This window comes from Rhopalosiphum padi, chromosome 3, assembly GCF_020882245.1.
Source record: "Rhopalosiphum padi isolate XX-2018 chromosome 3, ASM2088224v1, whole genome shotgun sequence".
Lineage (NCBI taxonomy): Eukaryota > Metazoa > Arthropoda > Insecta > Hemiptera > Aphididae > Rhopalosiphum > Rhopalosiphum padi.
Window position 1 is genome coordinate 64865064 of NC_083599.1, and position 23591 is coordinate 64888654.

At 27.4% G+C, this 23591-nt stretch overlaps 1 protein-coding gene across 1 annotated transcript; it reads left to right on the forward strand.

Annotated features, from left to right (window-relative positions):
- Window positions 1-1942: 1942 nt before the first annotated feature.
- LOC132927171 (heparin sulfate O-sulfotransferase) lies at window positions 1943-5639 on the forward strand. Its single transcript, XM_060991645.1, has 8 exons — window positions 1943-2163; window positions 2227-2391; window positions 2479-2800; window positions 3512-3711; window positions 3790-3869; window positions 3949-4185; window positions 4958-5118; window positions 5224-5639. The coding sequence occupies exons 3-8, from the start codon at window positions 2617-2619 to the stop codon at window positions 5514-5516; spliced, it is 1155 nt and encodes a 384-aa protein (XP_060847628.1). The 5' UTR covers window positions 1943-2163; window positions 2227-2391; window positions 2479-2616; the 3' UTR covers window positions 5517-5639.
- The last annotated feature ends 17952 nt before the right edge of the window (window positions 5640-23591 follow it).

Sequence of the window (23591 nt, forward strand, 5' to 3'; positions counted from 1 at the left end):
TATTTACCTTATTTAACGTTTATAAATAAATGTTTAAAAGAATATCAAGCCATATTAATTAAAGAGGGTTTATATGGCGTTGATGAATCATTGTTTATGGCATTGTTATTGACTACTTACAAAGCAACACCCTGTTCCAGTATCATAAAAGATATATTGATTATTCCACCACTACTTATGTATTAAATATACTTACTAATCTAAAGAGAGCCAAGGGTTCTCAGTACTAATTTTTTTTATCTTCAAATAATAATTAATTAATACTATTGCTACTTAAGCACCTATGTAACATATTAAAAATATATAAGTAATGACATAATGTATTTATGTATTATCTATAATACTATGTCAGTGGTTTTCAAACTGGGTGCCGCGAGTATCCACTAAGTGTGCCGTGGTTTTTCCATAAATTACCGATTGCATTGAATTGTGATATAATAAAATGTGGGTATGTGTCAACTGTTCGTCCAAGAATTAAAAATATTTGTTAGCCCATCAATCATACATTTCTTATTAAATGTATATATATTTATAATTAATTACTTAATTAAAAAACCATTTTGTTTATCTAAATAAAAGGTCAGTGTGCCGTGAAAATTTTTTGAAGTGTATGGTGCGCCATGTATAAAAAACTTTGAAAACCACTGCTATATGTATATGTATGAAAATAAATTCAGAAAAAGTAAAAAAGTTACCACCTTTAAATACAATTGGGTCCAAATAAGGTACCAAAAATATTTTTTAAATATATCTAAGTAAAAAAATAAAATGCATTCACATATAGCATAGGTTTTATCTTAAATCTATGTATATATTTTATTAAATTTCACCTTATTGTACTTTTATTTAGGATAAAATGTTGTGATCATAAATTCATAATTTAAAAAAAATACAAAAAACTTTTATCTTGAATTCTAATTATAAAATATTATTATTAAAGAAACTATAATTTAGTTCTAGAGTATGGTATATATTATGAAACATAAGAAATGAATAACTAACTAACTTCATAATTGTTCATAAAATCATGCCACTTAACAGTATGTCGCACCCGCATGTATCGTTTCCGTCTTACACAAATTACAAAGTTAATTTTTGTTCACCAGTTTCAATAGTATGCTTTTAATCTTGATATTAGAGTAAATTGACCTATTATCAAACTTTTAGGTAAGAACATTATCTGTGTTCTCTCGTTGGTTTTTTACGATATTTTAATTTTTAAGTGAGTTATGAGTATGAGAAATATAAATATTTGGAAATGCTAATAATTCATTTAAAAATTAAAATATCGTAAAAAACCAACGAATGAACATAGATAATGTTCTTACCTAAAAGTTTGATAATCACTGTAATATACTAATATCAAAACTAAAAGCACACTATTGAAACTGGTGAACGAAAGTATACTATGTTGTACGTGTCTAAGACGGAGACAACACAATAACACATGCGGGTCCGACATCCTCTTAAGAATAATGTTTGATGTCGAACGACACTAGCATGAATATTGATTTAAGATATTCTTACAGAAAAAGAGTAGTGCTGTAGTGAGCAATGTGGACATAGACTCGGGGGAATTACAGTTGAACTCATACCGATTAACTACCAATTGCCGATCACTATAATGAAACATACTAATACGAAATCGCATAAATAATCGGATGAAGTGATCGGTGTTAGGCCGGTCGCCGGTGTAGATGTCATCTCGTCGATTTGTAATAATTAATAATTAATATTGTAATTCATAGTTCATACGTCAAGAATCGCCCATCACTAAAAAACCAGCTGCAGTTACTCAGTGGTTTGATGAATAATGATAACAATAACACTTGTAGATAAATAAATATGATAAAGAAATCTAATATAATATTATCGTCTATGGGTATTGGGTATATTGGCCATTGGGCAAGGCCCATTCATTTTTTCGCTATCTCTGGTAACATTCCACCGCGATCGACGTTATCACTGCCGCCGACGTCGTATCACCGTTGTCGTTACAAACAATAACTACCTATTCATTTTAACATTTCGAAATTAAATACTTAAATCACAGACATTTAAACATCTTTATATTGGGTATGTCCACGAGTTAAATAGGTACTCAAAGCATATATACGATAATACATTAATCATTATTGTTAATACGGCCAGTATGTATTATCGGTAAGTAAAAGATTTTCTTTGCTCTACCACACGATTTATAACTATTTTCCCGTTTTCGAGTAGAAACGATTTATGACAATAGTGCCAGAGTTATCCAAACGCGACCAAGACTGAGAATACTTATATCATAACAACTCTACAGTGTGCACTAGTATTTTTATGTACGACGATCGCACTTTCGTTGTTGATGTTGGACGTAGCTGATTCTTCGACAAATGGCAAGCAAGTGTATTATTTTATTTTTAAATATTTGTGTACTTATTTTTCAGTAGTGAGTATTTAAGATCTCTTAATATTTTACTGTTGTGCTTATAGTTGTTCTTCGTAAGTTGATCGATTGAATGGAGGTGGATGACTATGTCCATACTGCAATGTTAACAATGACAACACTCCACTACTGTTAAGACTACAAAGACGGCAACAAGAATTTGAACAATTCACTCTTTCCCCACAATGTTTTTCAGGGTCAGACATCAGAAAATGGTACATGTGTACCTGATTGTACTCGTGATACTTGGCATGTTAGTAGTATTGGGCGCAATGATTGCATACCACGCATTGTTGCGCGAACAGAATTTTCAGATTCAAGCGGCTGTAGCTAAATTGGTAAATGGCGATAGTAATCATCAGCGTTTTGGTAAGTGTACACAAATTTATACCAGTATATTGTATACGTATTACAATGTAATAGCTAATGGCTATAATTACTCATGAAAAAATAGATTGGTATGCCGGCAATTCTGTGATGTACCATCGCATATTCAGTCTATCATAATTCTCTACAGAGAATTACAAGTACATATATGATATCAGAAGTAGTTGACTTGCACAGACGATTTAGAGGATTTCAGCTCACTATTTGTTTTGTGCCCTTGCACAACATAGAAAGATATGCATTCATGCAATATTATTTTTTTTTATGTTTTTGAGTAATTTTAGAATAAAATCAATCATAAAAATTATGGAAAATAATATTTTTGAGGAATGACATACCAATTTTTTTCTGAATTCTGTGCATAAAAATTTACCAAAAATTTTTTTATTTTTTAAGTCGAATACAAAGTTAAATAATAACAAAATATTAATTCAACGCGTTAAACTCTAAAAAAATATTGACCTCCATGATATTTACAATAGATAATTCTACTCTAAGATTACTCAATAATTATTTTACATTAATGCTTGTTATCTATATTGTACGTGGGTTTGAGAGATCAAATATTGCGCTGACATCCTTTTTAGAATAAAATTGTTACTTATAAATTGTTTGTATAACACATCTATTTTGTTTTAGCATTAGTATGATTTGTCACATCCATATTAAACTTATTTGGTTTGTGTATCACAGGTTCATCTGCCTCACAGTACCACCAAAACTCTGTCGTGATGTTAGAAGAACAAAAGCCTCTGGTAATCTACAATAGAGTACCCAAGACGGGATCCACAAGTTTTGTCAATGTGGCCTATGATCTGCATTCCCATAATGCATTTCGGGTCCTTCATGTCAATGTTACGGGCAATTCACATTTGCTTTCCATCTACGATCAGGTACTGATTGTCAAATCCATTTCAAGCTTATATTTAATCGATACGTTAATTAAAATTAATGTTCAATATTTCTTTCAGTTCCGGTTTATTGACAATACCACACGTTGGACACGGCCTGCATTTTATCATGGCCATTTTGCATACATTGATTTTGAAAAGTAATTTTTAATTAACTTTAACTCTATTACCTTACATATAAATACTATGTTTAAATTAAACTTTTTGATTTTTTTTAAGATATGGGTACAAGAAACCATATTATGTTCAATTATTACGCAAACCTTTGGACAGGTTGGTTTCATACTATTATTTCTTACGGTATGGTGATGATTATAGACCACATTTAGTGCGCAAGAAGCATATGGATTCATCGACAACATTTGATGAGTGCGTTGAGCGAGGAGGATCTGATTGTCAAGCAAATCTTCTGTGGTTGCAAATTCCTTTCTTATGTGGTCAATCAGCTGACTGCTGGTTTGTATATTATTATTTTTATTATTACAACTGATAATGCATTATTAATGACTATGGCCTAGAAGTTCATGAATTTGCATGTTTTTACTGAGTGCATCAAAAAGTTGCTGGATGAGATAAAAATTTGAATCACAATCTAACGGGTTCAAAAATGAAATTTTAATGTACATATTTTCGCATATTTTGAGGTTTTTTTAAAAATATATGCATACTTTAAAATAAAATTGCATTTTATTGCATTTTAGTGTTATTTTTTTTTATTAATATTTCATAATAAAGTGAGACTTTGAGTATATTTCAAAATTTATTTGTTGAAAAATAAGTCCTTATAAAAACATTGCCAATATAAAATAAAAACCTGATTAAAATAAATTAAAGGTTGTTCCTTGGTTGGTCTGATAATTGTTGTTCATTTGTATTTGAAAACCTATCAAAATATTCAAAATCTCTAGTTGTAAATTGTAATTCTTATAGTAAATATAACATATTATATCATATTAAAATTGTGCATATTTTCCCCCATCTTTTAAGTATTATTTTTACCAGTAACAAAAAAAACTTAACGTAAAAATAAAAACAAAATAGCACATATTTTAATGATTTTAAGTGCATATTTTGATAGTTTTTAGTGCATGAACTTCCAGGCCTTATTAATGACTAATGAGTAATATAATTTTAGTTGTAGTAGTAGTTTTTCAAATAAAAATGTACATTTATTGTACTCAATATGTTTTAAATATAGTGTGTGTGATAAAAAAATATTATTTTATAGGATTCCGGGAAGTGAATGGGCATTACAACAGGCCAAACGCAATGTTCTTGAAAAATATACTTTAGTTGGAATCACTGAACAAATGGGAGAATATCTACAGATGCTTGAACTTGTGATTCCTGGTGGGATGTTTCGTAATGCATCTGAACATTTTAAACACAGTATGTATACATTGTCTATATTTTATTTACTTGGGGTATGATATGTTATTGAATTTTAGTTTTGTGTATAATTTTGATTACTATATTATAATATTATAATTTTAGGCTCTAAGTCACATCTAAGAAAGACTGCCAAAAAATATCCTGTCTCTCGGAAGACTATACAAAAATTTCATGAATCTACAATTTGGCAAATGGAAAATGAACTATATGCATTTGTTACTAGAGAGTTTGCTTTTGCATATGCTAAACAGTTTCCGAATGTCTCGTCAGGACTTACTGGTACTATGAAAAAACATTTAAAAACTAGTGATTTACCTCCACCTAGTTTTCGTTATGAAAAAATATATCCAAAACCACCACAACAGAAAAAGAAAAAAAACACTGCCCATGTATAATGAATTTAATTATTTTTTTAATTTTTGAGCTTTTATAAATTTAATGACCATACACAGTAGTACCCTTATTGAAAATAAAGTACTACTTACTATTTTTAATATATTTAAAATATTATGTGTATATATCTAAAATCCGTCTTGTATAGTGTATGAAACTATATGTATTCTATATTTTTATTGACGCCAAAAGTTATTATTTATAATGATTAATTTGTTTTAAATGTTATCTGTTAAACATTTGTATTTTTTTTTGTTTATAAAATTTATTTGACAAGTAGTATTGTCAAAACTGTTATTTTTATACTTGTAGAGATTAATAGTTGTAGAACAATCAATATTGACTGAATTTATAATATTTATTATTTGTTTATACTTTTTATTATTTATACTCAATATTATTGATAAGAAATATAAATGGGAATTTAGTTGTAAGACTTCAATGTTGATTTTTTTTTTTTACTATCAAATTGATTTTAATAATAATAAAAAAAAAAAGAATAAAATATTATATAATGTTTAAATTACTATTATTTGTATGTAAAAAAAACAAATCTTATTTTATTGAATTTAGTTAAATTCCTTCAATCATTGACACCGAAACAATAACACTTAAGATATTATTATAGTAATAAATTCAATAAATTGAAAATATACAATGTTATATTTTTCGGTGAGATCCAATATAGCAGTTTAATAACGACAAAATTAGATATCTTATGATGTGATAATGGTAAGATATTATTTTATAATTTATTTATATTAAATATTTAATATTTTTATTTAAAAAATTAACATTTTTAATTATAGGCATGAAATGGAAAGTTCGAGAGTGCAATTTTTCATTCTGCAAAAATTAATGATGGTTTATCACTTCTTACTTAATGAATTATTTATAAAAAAGATAATAGGTGATAATTATAATTACTTATACAGCTACAATCTTTAATTACAAAATGTTTAACTTTTTAAAGTCTATACGTCAATACTTATACCTGAACTAACCTAACCACTCTGCTGTATAGTAGGTATCGAATGTACCCGGTCATTGAGTAAGTGTTACTGTGTTAGTAGTTAGTATAATAGTATGTGTTAGATTTAAATTCAATGATTTATCATGGCATATGAAATCGATTCTGAACAATGGCAATCTGTCAGCCTATACCTATATTAATAAATATATGATAATATATTTATGTATTATAGTAATTTATTTTAATTTTTAATATTGAATTCATTTTTGTTGTATACCATTATTATATTATTAATATTTATAATTATAACTATAATAATAGTTAAATAGTTAAGTATATTGTATATATATATATATATAATAAATTATATTATTGGCTATTGCTATTTACTTTTGAGTCAATGGTACTCAAAATACTAACTTACTGTAGAAGTGAAGATAGAACAGTTTGAATAAATTCAGGGTATATGTAATAGCATTAAATTTATCTAAATGTTTTGAGAATGTCATTGCAATATTGCATGTAAATAAATAAAATATAACAATATACATACAGGGTGATTCTTTTATTATAAAACACTTATTATTTCAAAAAGTATTCATGTTTTGAAAATATTTTTTTACATAGTTTCAAGTTGTTAAAAAACAACGTATTTATTAAAAAATTATATTTTTAAATATTTTCTATCCTTATATTTTTTAATTTTTTTGAATGACAACATAGTTTTAATTTCCTATTCCGAAGCAGAATAATTTTCTGAGTATTTTAATACATAAAAATCGAATTTAGGACGAGTAGTTTATAAGTTATACGTATTTAAAGTTTAGACAAGCGGAGTAGTGGACAAACATTTTGTGGGGTTACCCCGTACCACTCCACACCGAGCATCGAAACATTAAATATTTATAACATAACTCATAAACTACTCGCCCTAAATTCGATTTTTATGTATCAAAATACTCAGAAAATTATTCTGCTTCGGAATATGAAATTAAAACTATGTTGTCATTCAAAAAAATTAAAAAATATAAGGATAGAAAATATTTAAAAATATAATTTTTTAATAAAAACGTTGTTTTTTAACAACTTGAAACTATGTAAAAAAATATTTTCATAACATGAATACTTTTTGAAATAATAAGTGTTTTATGATAAAAGAATCACCCTATATATATAAAATTTTCAAAACTTCACATAAAAATATATTCTTCATATTTTTCGTATTCTTCGTATTACATTATGTTCAAGTTTTTTATCGTTATTTATTGAAGATTAATTTAAAATTTAAATAAGTCAAAGTATTTTGAAAATATTGCCATTATATTTACAAAAATGGCAATATAAAAATTTAAATAGTTTATCAAAAACTGCAGGTTTTTTTGTAAAAATTGCCGTTTTTCCATTTTTTTTATATTTATAAAAATATAAGTACTGACTTATACTCTCCAAAGGTGCTAATTACCAACTTTTCCTATCAGAAAAGATATTGAAGTTTAAAATCAAAGCATTGTTTTGTTTCTACTATAAACAAGTTTAAATACTATAATTCGTGTATACCGTAAACGTCATACATAAAAAAAACACATCACTGTAAAATCAATATTTAAACTATTTATTTATTTATTGATATGAAATGGGACAAGCCACAAGCCCAATACAAATATTGATATTAATATTACAACGTAACAGCTAGTATAAAATACAAATTAAAATACAGAACATGGTGAACATTACATAAATAACTGGTTTAGTTCCCTAATAGAAACGATGGATCCTCGTTCGCTAATCTCACATGCGTGGTATAGGACTGTTTCGCAAATAATTCATAGAACAAATAGGAATGTGAAAAGGGAAGATACTGCGAGAATTAAAAGTTGGGAATGTTGGGATTCTAAAATTAGTAATGAAGTTTATATTTAAAGCCTATTCAAAGCTTCGCTCAGAATTTAAAATAAATTTAAAAATGTAGGTAAAATACGTAACTAATTAATGAAATATTTTCAAAAATTTTCCCGGATTATTAATTGATACAATATTATCAATCGATCGAGTAGATCAATACTTCGATAAACGAAAAAAAAAAACTAAAATAATTAATATTCGTGTAGTCGGCGCTTCTGTTAATCCTTTGACACTTTGACAGAAATTACGCACATGATGACACACATTTACAGCCAACAGGACTCGCGAGGACACGCTCTCGTAAACCATTTCTACAGATTATTTTATTGTGTCACGGTTTTATCTGTGATATTATACTGCCTTGAACTTGAATCGAAACTGTGTCGGTCCGCTGTCGGTTCTGTTGACGTCGAGGACGTCGATGAAACGGAGTTCACGGTACCAGGGTCGCACGAGTTTCGGCATCACCGTCGTCGGCAGTGCGGTGTCCGTGCAAGTGTCGGTGGTGCTGATAGACGACGGTACAATATTAATAACTATACTCGTTCAACGGCGTTCACGAAAACGGCATACGTTCCTGTTACATATTTCTGTTCGATAGGTACACAATGTTACGGCGATGTTTTTTTTACGTATGTTACGACGTACCACGATTTCGTTTTTTTTGCTTTTTACTCGATGGTTTTATTTCAGTGAATTTCTAGAACCCGATAATCAAATGCGTTATGCCTTGTGTGCATTATTAAAATAATTCAAATTAATATAAATAATAAATTGAAAAATTGAAAACAGTACATAATGATGACGATCAGTGGCGTAACTGGGAAAAAATCTAGGGGGGGCAATGTATAATGAATGTAATATATTTATTATTGTCAAAACCCTGACACCCCTCCCCCACTAGTTAAAATATATACCTTAAGCTTTCAAAAAATTGTCAGGGGGGGCAAGTGCCCCCACTTGCCACCCACAATTACGCTACTGATGACGATTCTTAAGGCAAAAAAAATATACCATAAAATGTATTACTTTATTTCCACGCCGTATTTATACATGATATTTTAATATTTATTTATGGTTTTTGAGTAATTTTAGTGTAAAATCACTTATTAAAAAAATTATAGAGGATAATATTTTTGAGGGAACGACATATCGGTCTTATATTTTATTGTTATTGTATTTGACTTTCAAAAAAAAACAAAAATTAATTTAAATTTAAATGATGTTTAAATTGTTTTGAAATAATATTTAGACAAATCGATATTTCATACCCGCAAAAATATTATTCTCTATCGTTTTTGTAATGGGTGATTTTACCCTGAGATTTCTCAAAAATATAAAAAAAAAATCATTCTGTGTAAACTGTAAAATATGTATAACGCATTTACATTTTACAAACCAACAAAACGTCTATGATGTTGCACATAGGCCAGCGACATAGAAAACAAATAGTGCACTGACATCCTCTTAAGGGGCCTCGCTACTGCCGTCAATTTGAGCTCAAAAGACGTAAATTTTTGACAAAATTAAAGTTAGTTTAAAGCATAATATTAAATTTAAAATTAAAATTAAAACCAGAATGTTTCGTACGATCTACAGACATTTTTCTGACGAATTTAAATATTTTATCAGTATTAAGATCAGACAACGTTAACTAACTTTAATTTTGTCAAATCAATAAGTAAGTTGTCGTAAAATTCGTATAGTGAATTTTTATTGTTATCGAGTTATTGACATGTGCATGCGCGTATTCCAGCCGGTACCCGCATCGCATTTCACTCACACTAATAATCATTTACAACTAACACGTAGATCTCGGGCGGCTAAAACGAGATTATGAATTGCCTAATGATGTCCCTTAAATAATAACCGTAGCGAGGCCCCTTAAATTATAATTTTGATATTATCCCGTAGACTAAGTTTTTAAGTGAGTTATGAGCATTTTTAATTTACGCTATGTTATATACGCATAACTTGCTAAAAAATTGAACTATCGTAAGAAACCAACATACAAACACAGATTATTTTCTTACCATCAAGTTTCATAATAGGTTAGAAATAGGTCGATTCACTATTTCACTCTAATTTTTAAACTGACGGAGCTAAACGTGATCTGCTGAGCCTAAATTTGCTATGTTACGTACTTGTAAGACGGAGACAATAACACATGCGGGTGTGACGCGCTCTTAAGTTTGTCTGAATTCCCTAGTTCCCAAACATTGAAAATATTTTGTAAGCAAATAATTAGCATGTATTTGTAATTAATAATTATTTTTTGTTGTTGTTATTTTTTGCAATTTGTACGCTTTTAGATTTTACATAAAATCAAAAAATTACCACGGGGGTTGGAGAAACATAAATATGTTTTTATAAAAATGTTTCCTATGGCCAATTTAACACGTAATTAGCATAAATTGGCACGAATAAAAACCCGAGATTTTAAAACAAAACAAATATTTTTTCGAAACGCTAAGATACAAAAAAGTAAACACAGTAATATCATATTTTATAAACCTTTATACATAGACCTACGTTAATAACCTATGCTCCTAAAAATATTTTTATCGAATCTTGAATTTCGAAATTGTTGTTTTAAAAAGGTTTAAAATGTCTGGTATTGTCAGTGAATAAAGACACGTATACTAGTATAATATACTAATATAAACCATTTATTATAATATTTATAATTATAACCAATGATCATTGATTATTCTAAATACATAAACCTATAGAGTAAAAATTAAAAAGTGAAACACAATAGGAAAGTAATTGTCGTTAATTTTTTTAACGAATTTCGCATATAAAATATTCGTTGGTAACGATGGAACAAAAATGAATGTATATTTTCCTAAAATTAGTCATGTCAACAAACAAAATGATGACTGTTTATTTTTCCGTATATATAAAACTGTTATACGTTTTTATTCACCAATATTTGATTGAAATCGTTACTTCACTAATTTATATATTTTGTTTTCAACAAATAATCAGTTAATGTTAAAACTGTGTATTTTTATATTGTGAGCGAGTTATCTGTAAAATAACAGTATATCTACAATATACATAATGATAAATAACATTATACCTCAGGAAGATAACACTAGTGAGATACTTAAGGCCGACATACTTAAATATGGCTATTTGAACAAACGAAATAAACTCAGAAAAAACAAAACAAATGTTAATCCAGCCAAACGTCAAGAGTAAGAATAAATGTGTAAACCGTTTACTTTCTATTGACCATTATAATTTAGTATTAGCACGAATATTAAATATAAAATTTGTATTCTTTGAACTCTACATAGATAAAAAATTTAATAGATAATTTAAGTTACCAATCATTCTGAATTTCATAATAATGTCGTAGGTAATCTACAATTATTTATTATTATTTTTCATAGTTAAATTTATAACTTAATTTAGTTACTCAAATTAATTAATCTTTTAAAATTAAATTAGCATAGTTAATTTTTTTTTTTTTAGGATAACTTAACTTGGTTAAAAAAATTGGTTAACCTCCCCAGATTTGTAGGTTACTCGTATAACAATAGTAACATCTGAATCAGATAATATAATATAAAATGATTTAATTAAAATAGTAAGTACTTACTAAGTAATTACTAAATAAATAATATCAAATGACAAATAGCAGATAAATGAAAATTAAATAGTACAATTAATTTTTTTTGAAGCGGTCGGTGCATTTAAATGTTAAAATATCCGACTAAACAAACATTATTAAAGTAGGTACCTATTACTTAAGTACCTATGGAATATTTGTTAATTTTCAATATAATTAAATAGCTAATTTTGCTTGTTTTAGTTATTAATAATGATTATCACGCCAGGGTTTATAGTGCAAATTGGCTGGGTGGAAGCAGCCCTGGGCCACCACAATATTTTCTTATTCTGTAATTATTGTATATGTAAACAAAAATAAAAGGAACTTAATCAATGCTGAATACATATCATATTATCATAAGAAAATGTCTCATTAATTGAGCGTGCGATTTGAAGAAGATAGCTATTTATGATAATCATTATTTATTAGTTACTTATTAATTATTATATTCTTATTCTTATAATCATAGCAGGTTATTAGGAAATATTATTGGTGAAATACGAGTATTATCCAATACATACAGACCTAAATATCCCTTTTTGTAACATCAAACATTGAACGATTGGTGTCATATTAAAGAATTTAATATATGTATTATTTAATATCAGTTTACAATAGGATATTTGCACATTAAATTTTTTTAAATCATTATTTATTGTAAATAAGTTTTAAAAATACTTTAGAAATGGGTTTAGAATATTTACCATTTGCCAAAGAACTATTAATTAAATGTTTTTTTCAAAATTATTTAAAAACTTACTGGGCCATGATAGCTCCACTTATATTAAGAATAAGTTTTAGTTATCTATATACGTTTATAAAATAATTGTGATGGCCTCGGGACTGCGGATTAAACTAGTTATTTATTCCCTAAAATTATTTTAAATGCAATTTAAAATCTAAACACAAAATAACAAACAATCTACTAAAATATATAATATACTTATTCATATTTTTAACAACTATATGTTATGTATTATACTCGTATTTATGGTAAATGACGAAGAGAAATTTTTAAGCTTTACAGCATTAATTTTATCGAATATATTATAATATGTATTGCTGATATTGGTATTTTCGTACCTTAATTACTCTTTTCTGTGTTTTTGTTTATATAGAAACGATAAAATCACTTATCATGTTATAAAATCAATCGAAAAATAGTAATTGCACATCAGGTTTGCCATCAGCATATTTTTTTATGATAAATACATAACTTTAATCTTGCATAACTTTAACTAGTTTTCACTCATTAAAAATGTATGTAGAAAATGACAAATAATATACGAAAAGACTGTGACAGTGTTAAGCAGTTATTTACTAGTAATACTCTGTATGTTCCTAACAATTTATAACTATAATATTTTAGACAACGTTTTGATAAAAGCATTTTTGCACGCTTATTTAGAGTCCCAAAAACATTTTTCGCCCGGGGCCACCACATACTTAAATCCAGCCTTGATGATTATTGACGTTGGGAATGTGTGGTTGCGTATAGATGGGCCATTAGGTTCTTGGAAGAAGAACGAAATAACTTGGCGACTGATTTGTATGCTATGGAATCCGAAGTAAAGGTAAAGGAAGAAAATAAGTACAGAGCAAAATTTATAAGTTTGATTCACGAGACTAAACTGGCAAAAATTGAGCTGAACGAACAGAGAAAAATCGAGGAGCAAGTGGACGAAGAGGTAGTCCTGTTAGAAGCTGAACTAAAAAATCTTGTAAACAGAAATAGAATGGCGATTGACGACGTTCCGACATTAACCACTGTATAAATATATAATTAAATCATTTATTATTTATTTTGTCACGTAAATGCGGTTGATTTGTTTTATAGTGAATACTACTTTGATTTATAGAATACTGCAAACAACGAATACAACAGGCTACTTTATGAACAAAACCAACTGAAAATGCAAGTGGAAATGTTGCTTAAGCAGTGGCAACAAATACAAAACATTTACAATTCGCACATGAATAAGTTGAACAAAGGAAAAGAAATAGCATCTGTTCTTAGTGAACAAGTAGCGAGGACTTACACATTCAGGTATACCTATTGATAGTAGTTTTAAGGGGGGGAGGGGGTGTATGACATAAAATTACTTCTCTATTGTTTATAGTAAGTACTAACGGACAGAAAATCAGAAAGTTGTGTATATTGTGTATATTTGTGTTCAAAATATTTTAGCTCTTTCCTTAAGGATTTATTTTTTAAAAACACTCATGGTACCTATATTATGACTCCCTAAGTTAGTATTTTATTTATCTATATACTATCTAAATGAGTAGTTTAAAATTGTACATTATCTATATACATTATAGTATTATACATTGCGTATTAAAATAGGTTATAGGTATAGGTAGTAGTATTTAATTAAGTTAATAATATAAATTTAATAATTTTACTGACTTTTTATATTATAAAATGTATAGTTATGAGGTTGAGTAAAAATGAAATCACCAATTCACCTATCAAAATAAATTATTGAGAATATTATTCGGGAAGGTTGGTATATTAGTTTTGTATTTGTATTTTTATTTGACTTAAATTTTTTTTAGATTGCTGTTCATTTAAATTAATATTAGTCTTTGAGGACAACATTTAGACACAATTATATGTCAAACCCTCCGGAATATTATTTTTGATTGTTGTTATAATAGATGATTTTACTCTAATATTACCTAAAATCCATAACAAAACAATTTTGAGAGTATGCTTTTTCTCTATAGTACCACGTAGCCACATGGGTCTAAAAAAGAAAATGAATAGTGAGCTGGCATCAGAGAGTATATTTGAATTCTTAGTTTTTTTTATACCATCCATTTTTACAAGGTTTTTAGTAAAATTGTTATTATTTAGTACAGTATCAAATAAATTTCTTTCCTTGTTCAAAATAAACCTATACCCTTAACAGGCTAAACTTTAAAATGTTATAGAAAAAATAAAATTAAAAGTAATTTGTTACAATTTGTTACAAATCATTGAAAAAGAGAACTTCAAATTCAAATATGTTTTGCAAATGATGCCTATATTATATTATGAGTTATGACAATAATGGGCATATATATATAATTATAAAATAATTATTATCATAACTCTATTTCATATAATGAAGCTATATAGCCATATAGGTATAGAATATCACATATTAATTAGATGTATTTTAGATAACAAAGTTAATAGTTAATTTAAATCTGTAACCCCTTAAATTATATTTGAAATAATTATTATACTATTATTAGTATTTATATTCAAGAGAAATAATAATTTCATTAATATTTGATCCAGAAATGAAGCTAAGGAAAGGTTGGATACATATTTAAAAACAAGTAAAGCACAAAATAGAGATTATAAAAATCATATAACGTCACTCAGTCGACAGGCGATCGAAGATTTAAGAATGACTAATTTTCTTTCGGAAAAGCGTATGTACCTATTACTGTATTAAAAATATAATATATAGAAAATATAGATTATTTAAAAACGCCTTTTTAGTTAATATAGAGAAGGCATTGATAATGTGTATTATGAGATTTGGTTGAATGATTCAATTTAAATTGTGAATGAGATTATATATGATTTACTTACCTATGTATATATATAATATTATATTATTATGATATAATAATTGAAATGGCAGTAAATATAACTCGAGTCTCAAATTACAAATTCAAGCTAGTTTAAAATAGCTTTTTACGAATACATCTAGTGCGTCTTATTGACGCTAAATTACTGTATATAATTTTAAAAATCAATAAAATATTCATAAATATAATGTATTAATATGAAAAAGTATTGTTATATTTATTTTAAAACTGGTTTTTAGTAAAATTAAGATATAATAAAGAAATTGAAAAACCAATCAAAGAAAATAAGGAAATGTTAGCGTTAAATGTCGAAGCAGAAACATTTATTAAACATTTAATTTACATTGCTGAAGAAAAAAACTTGGAAACAATCATGGAACAAATAGTTAAAATGGACCTTGATAATAATTCCATGTTTAGGTTTTTGTTGGAAATAGAATCGTATGTAAGTAAAATATTTTAATATATTTTTATAATAAATATAATATAATTTATATATGTAATGCCGTAAGTAGGTAGGATAATAATTGGATACAAACAGACAATTTATATTATATTATTAGATAAGTAGTATTTTTAATATATTTAAAAAATATTGGTATAGATATTATTAAATCATAGTTTGAATGTATACATAGAACACTGAAAAAAGGAATTTAATAAAAATGTATTAATTTGATAAAACCTAGAAAAATTCATTATTTGACGTTGGAACTAATTTTATGTAATTTTCGTAAAGTTTTTTTTTAACATTAAATCAAATACTATAATATATAATATATACTATATAATACTACTATATAATATGTTATTATTAAAATATTAAATTTAAAATCTCAATTATAAGGTTTGTACGTAATTTTTGGTACTCTAATGTGTATACAATATACATATAACTTTTTTTTTATATTGTATACACATTAGATATCTTATGACTTATATGATATAAGATATAAGACATAAAACGTTATGTAAAGCACAATTTTTAATACCTAACAAAAAGCAATTTTAAAGTTAAAAAAAGGTAGTCCAGTGGGTATCGTTGTGCTATACATAAGTGTTAAGTGGGTCACTGCTATGTGTGTATTAAATTTGAATTCAGTGGTATGTCATTGTTTACAAAAATCTATACTGAACGAAGATGGTCCGCCAGCGTCTATATTATTAAAATACTAAGTATATATCGTAATATGTTTTATTTATATCGCTTTTAAAATCATTTATTCTAATTTTAGTTTAACAAAATGAATTGTTTATTTTTCAGGATTCCGAATACATCGGAATAATAGGGTCAAAATCGTTACGTAAATAGATCGCAATACTTTGAAGAAACGATCTAAAGTATCGTAAAGCTTATCATATTTTGAAAGGCGAGTTCAGAGTAATCATAATATATTTCATAAAATGAATACAAATAAGTATTTACATATTATGTATATTGACTACATTGTATGGTGTTCTCAGTGTATTTTTAAAAAATTAAGTCAAATTATTTATTTTCGTAAGACAGAATACAGAGCAATAAGTACTTAAAACTGATGATATGATTGCTGTCATTAAATATATTGCATCGCCGTGTCCAATAACATAATATAATAATTTTTGATGTTGGTGATATAATTGTATCGTTTAGATTTCCCGAATATTTTATAGCAACCTTGTATAATATTAATATGGGACGTACAGCTAGATATTTATTACATTAATAACGCCTAACAGTATTATCGTCTAATTTCCAGCTATGTATAAAATAGATTCAGCTGTCACCATGATATACGGTGCGCATATTGGATACAACCTTTCTTACGCTTTATACGCCCATGTCATAGTGATTGAAAGTTCCGTACATAATATCTAGTTTAATCGATGAAATTGAATTGAAAATACATGGATAACATTTATTTATACAATATAATATACCTATACACTATTTTATACAGATCACTCTGCGCTCGCCTGTTTTACGTAGATCGTTTCTTTATTTCGGTGATTTTCAACCGGGCTTAAAAAAAAATTGTTTTCAGTTAAATAGCTTTAATTTAAATGTATAGATTTTAAATGTAAAAATTATTAATTTACAATTTCGATTATGATTCAATTTGGTTTATTATCGATCGAATAATTCGTATAATTTGCACAATTTTCTTCACGGAAAAAATTATTTATGAATAGAAAAATGAAAGTATTTATAACATGTGAAATATACAAGGTTTTACAAAATTAGTGTTTTATATTGAGTAATAAAAGCACTTAAGGTAATAATAATTAAAATTAAAATAAAAGATTTTAACATGAGATTGTGGTCGATAACTTGGACACGGGCTTGTATTTATATTTATTATTTATTGTTTATTTCTTCAAAATAATAATGGGGCCCATTAGAAAGGTTCGTGTGGGGGGGGGCATGAGTTTACAATTTACTTTATTAAAATTAATAGAAACATTCATGCCAATACAGTTTATATTTTAACTGTTTTACAATTTTAGACTTATACGATATAACAAACTAAAACATACAACGTAGCCCGTAGGTAATAATAATTATAATATAAGGAGACTATTAGTATAATACAATGGTTATAATAGATAACTAATAAAATACATTATGTAAGCAACTAGATTATACTACAATACTTCTATAATACATATAAAGTAGTAAATATTTTGCTCAATATAAAAATTGATAAAAAATAGTTACAAATGAACAAATTAATTTAAGGTGGTTCTATTTGATTAAAATAAAATCGTTTTTAGATTCTCCGCAGTGAAAAGTTTGTAAGACTGATGGTTCGGCTTTAATGCTATAAAAATAGTAACATTTCTTAACATAGAGAACCACTGGAGCACTTTTTCAAAGTTCGAATTTTTGAAAATGTTATAATATTATGCAAATTTCCATTTTTACAAGATGTTTATTCAATCATATATTCATATGTATTTTTAAAAAATTCTTCGTCCGTTTTTAAGATGAGGTGTTAATAAATGTTAGAATTTTTACAAAATTAAAATCGCACCAGTCAAAGTCTCACAATTTTGTCACAGCTGAGGTATATTTCTACTCGAATAGTAACAGAATACTTTTTTCTATTTAATATGCTGACATGTGCCTAATGTCTGTGAGTGTAAGAACGAGGTTACGCAACGGCCGTCTGTATAACTGCACACACACACTAATGTTAATTTACACTAACTTCATTGTACTTTTTTTTTAATTTTAAACTTATTATAAAATAAATATATATACCTATGTTTATTGTATATCAGTATATCTTAGGTATATACATGTTAGGTACTACTTACCAAAGATTTTAAAAATTTCACAAATACTATAACATGTATAGTTTATTTAGAGATAAATACATGTTTGCATATTTCATTCACATATATTTTCAACTAATATTTATTGATAAAATTATTAGATTTTAATTTTTCTTAAAAAATTTCAATACAGAACCCTTATAAAATAGGATATGGCATTTTTTTAAATTTTAAATATTTTTGTGAAAAATAATTAATAAAACAAACTTTTTGGTATTTAAATTTTGTTAAAAGTACATTTTAAAAGTATTCGAAATTTTAAAATACTTAAAAAAGTATGCAAATACCGGTAAGAGAGTACTTTACAAGACTATAAACATTGTAGATGCCTACTAAATATGATGTGTCGTTATTTTTTTTTTAAATAACAAAGTAAACTGATAAAAATGAAACTTAAAAGCGATGATTGACTAATATTCTAAAGCATATGCTAATTATTGACAATATATATCGAAGAGGTTGGAAATGGAAATGTATTGTGGTTGAGTATACGCTTTTAATTAGTAAATTAGAAATATGCTACTAAATCTAGAAATAATCACTATATGTAAACATAGAGAATGTTAAATGTTGAATTAAGTCATATAATTCTGATTGCGACCTAAACTTCTGAGCACTATAGCGATGATAATAATATAATAATAATAATAATAATAATAACAACAATAATAACAATAATTAACGATCATAACTTGTTATTCGGTCGTGCAGTTGGCAAAAGCGGAAAACACGATCGAAGAGACACGCATAATCGTGACGGAAAGAAAGCGCGAGCTGTGTGACGCGCAGGCGTCAAAAGCGGAGAAGTTTGCGAACGCCGTAAGGACGTTCAAAGCCGGGCGGGCGCCGTTGCGGGAGGCGCGCAGGACGTTGCGGCTGATGGCGGACGAATGGCGGCAGACGTGCCAGACGGTGGACGACGCGTGCGAACTGATGATGGGCTCGGACAAGCAGCGGCCATCGTACCGTCTACTGGTGCGTGACGACGACGTCGACGGTGGTGGTGGCGCAGACGACTGCGAAGAAGAAGAAGAAGAAGACGAAGACGATGACGACGAAGCCGACGAAAGCGACGGTGGCGGTCGTCAGCACCGTCGTCACCACCGTCACCGACGACGCCGCAACCGCCGCCGCGAACGGCTGCGCGACGGCTCGCTATCGCCGACCGCCATACTGTCCGAGTTGATAGAGTACTTCGAGCCGATGGACAGGCGACTGGACGACGTAATTCAACGAGTGTTCTGGATACAAAACAACTACGTCGACGAGGACAGCGGGCCGAGACAGCAGCAGGAGGTGGCCGCCGGTGATTCGATGTCCACCACGTCCGAGCAGGAAGACGAGTTCCTGTCCCGCGATCTGGACGGCACTGTGATCAGGCACGCGAAAATCATCGCCGCCCTTGATCCGACCACCGTGACGCCCGACAACGAACCACCTGTGCGGGACGCTAATCAAGTGTTTTCGCTCTGTCCGAGGTGAGTGTTACGGCAATTCTTCAGCGTGCAGACCAAATTTTTAATTGGCTTACTGCTGCAGTGGCATACACGGAGGTCACCCATAAAACAATTTATGAACAAATATTTTAATTCCACATGAAGTTTGATCGAAAACTACTTTTTTACATTTTAAAATTAATTTGTTTGGTTAAATATCATTAACGTTTTAAAATTCTTAATAGTTAATATTCAAATCCAAAAATGAAATTTTGAAAGATTTAAGATGAGTTTTGAAAGTCGTATTGAAATTAATCAACTTCGTGGCGAATTAAAATATGTTTCTGAAGCTCTAGGTAATTGATGACTAGGATAGTCGATACAGTTGGCATAAGAGATAGGTCTATTTTGGTGAAAAGTATAGACGGGATAGAATCCTTTTCAATAATTTAAATTTAAATGTTATCATTTAAAATAGGTTTTAATTAGGTGCAATTTTACGAGTATATTTAGGCGGTATATTTAATAATAATATTATGTATTTAATATCTAACAAACATAAAACAATACATAATGTTATGTTCAGTAAAATTGACTATTCATAATTACGTGGCTTCAAATACATTTTTGAATTATGGTATATACGTACGACCAAACGAAGTAACTCCTCTTATTGCAATTCCCTCGTGCGTTTCTGATGATGGACAGAATCGTTTTCGGCCAAAATGAACCTTTCCTTTTTCGGCCATTCTGCTAAGTCCGTTTACGGCTAGTACATTATTTTGATTACAAATTTAAAATATTCGTAATATTATTAATTTATAATTTATATATTAAGTTAAGTAAAAATATAAAGTTACATTATATTATCAATTTACATAAAAAAAGTCACTGTATGATTTTAATTTATTATCATTAGTACATATTAATATTAAATCTTCAACAAAACAATCTTCTACGTCTTCTGGGTTCAGAAATAACAGTTCAAAAGTATATGTATATTATCCAATTTCCATGTCTAAAAAATTGTTTTATATTCACTAATCAATCCTAAGTTTTGGATTTGATAAAACCAGCAAGATTGGGTTAGATGTTATCTACAGCCAATACTTTTTGAGTCTGGTTATATTTATACTATAGCTTTATGTATTGATATTTCAAAATAAACTTTCACAAATTTGTTTTATATGGATTAGGATTTTGATTGATATTACTATTTACTATCATAGTATCATTCACGTTTTATAATGTGTTGTTCCATCAAGTTTGGTATTTAGAAACGAAATTTATAATTTTCAAACACTAGTTTACCGTGATTAATAATATGAATATTTTAAATTGGTAACCAAAATGTTGTATTAGTAGCTGAAAACAGGCATTCTAGAATAACCGAAAAAGAAAGGTTCAATGTGACCGAAAAGTGTCACGGCCCTAATAATAACCGGCTGTTGATGATCCAATTTTTCCACCTCATTTGATTTTTGATCAACCAAATACCTTATTGTAACTCTTGCTCACTAAGCAATAAATCTATAGTAAAAAAAAAACATGCAAATTCAACAACTTTATAGGCTCTATAAGGCTATTATTATTATTATACAAATTTTATTTGTTTCATACAATAAACCAACTTATAAAAATTTTTACTTGCAAGTTGATGAGACTAAAATATTTCCATTAGGTATTGTTTTTATTAATATTTCTTATTTACGTTTATTTGTCATTGAAATTTGTAATTGTAATCAATTCATACCTTTTATAAATAAATAATAAAAGTTCAAAACAATCATTCATTGGAAACAGAAATCGTTGGAATTGCGTTATTTTAACTTTTAAGGCGTTCTGATGTATTCGGCTAAACATTGTCTTTCCGTAAGTAGTAAATTAGTAAACCATAGGTAGTTTGTGTTCATCAACCATAGTTTACGCACTTGCACATATTGATATTTCAACATGAGATCAAAATATTCAAAACTAATTCATGACTATACAGAAGCGTATTTACAATTATGGTGCCCTAGAGGCAAAAATTTATTAGCGCCCTTTTTCCCCCATAAAAAAAAACTTAAAACTCTAATAATGTAACTTCTAGCGCAGCGCTCTTTTAAAATACTTACAATTTAGTGCCGGGTCGATTGCCCCCTTTCGCCTCTCCTTAAATACGCCTCTGTGACTATAAATTACTTAGTTATATTAGATAAACGGTACACATAATTAACACAAGTAGGCAGTTCTTGCAGTGGTTTAATTTTAAAAATGAAATATTTGAAATAATTCATAAAAATGTTTACTCGTATCGATCGGAGTACTTTTCAATTGTTCACAAAAGTAAAAGATGTTATACAATTTCGGTTTAAATTTGACAAATTGAAATAGTATGTTAATAATATATTTAAATTATTTTAAAATAAAAAAAAAATATTATTAATATTATCATTGATAAATTATACATAGGTATAAAACTAATTTATCAATGAAATTAATCTCATTCAATTTAATGTACTCGTAATTTACATTAAACTTTACATTATGTAAAGTACTAAATTGTAATAATAATATTTTTTTATTAATATATTTTAATAAAGTAAGAACTTTATTATTACTCAAGTCTATAAAACGACAAAAAAAAACTTACCTACTTATTTATAACTTTTTAAATACAATTTAAAAATTTAAATTTGCATAAATAAATAGGAATTAGGTAAGTAAAAACATTAAATAAATACACTTAATTTGATTAATTAAAAAAATGAATTATTATAAAAACTATTTAAAATTACTAGAAATTTAATAGTAAATTTACTAATATTACTGTGTAATATATTTTTCACTGTTTTATATTATTAAAATGTATAGAAATACATAATAACAATAACAAAAAATACTCAAAATACCTACTCAAATGCGTAACTTTATCAGGTATCCTCATTTAAAATCAAATATTATTTTTTAAATACTTTTTCTTAAAATATAAAAATAAGGAATGGATGTTTTGATTTGAGTCAGAAATACGAGTATAATAAAATCTATATATAATATTAAAATACATAATAAAATATAACAAATAAAATAATACATATTTACCAGAAGTTTTATTTTTATTTGTAAAACGATCTATAAAATTAATGAAAGACACAAAAATGCTTTAAAAATACTGTGTTGTTGATGTATAAAATACAAGAAAAATGTTATTTAAATATTTTGAATGTTTTGAAATTATCAATTTATATTTTTTTAA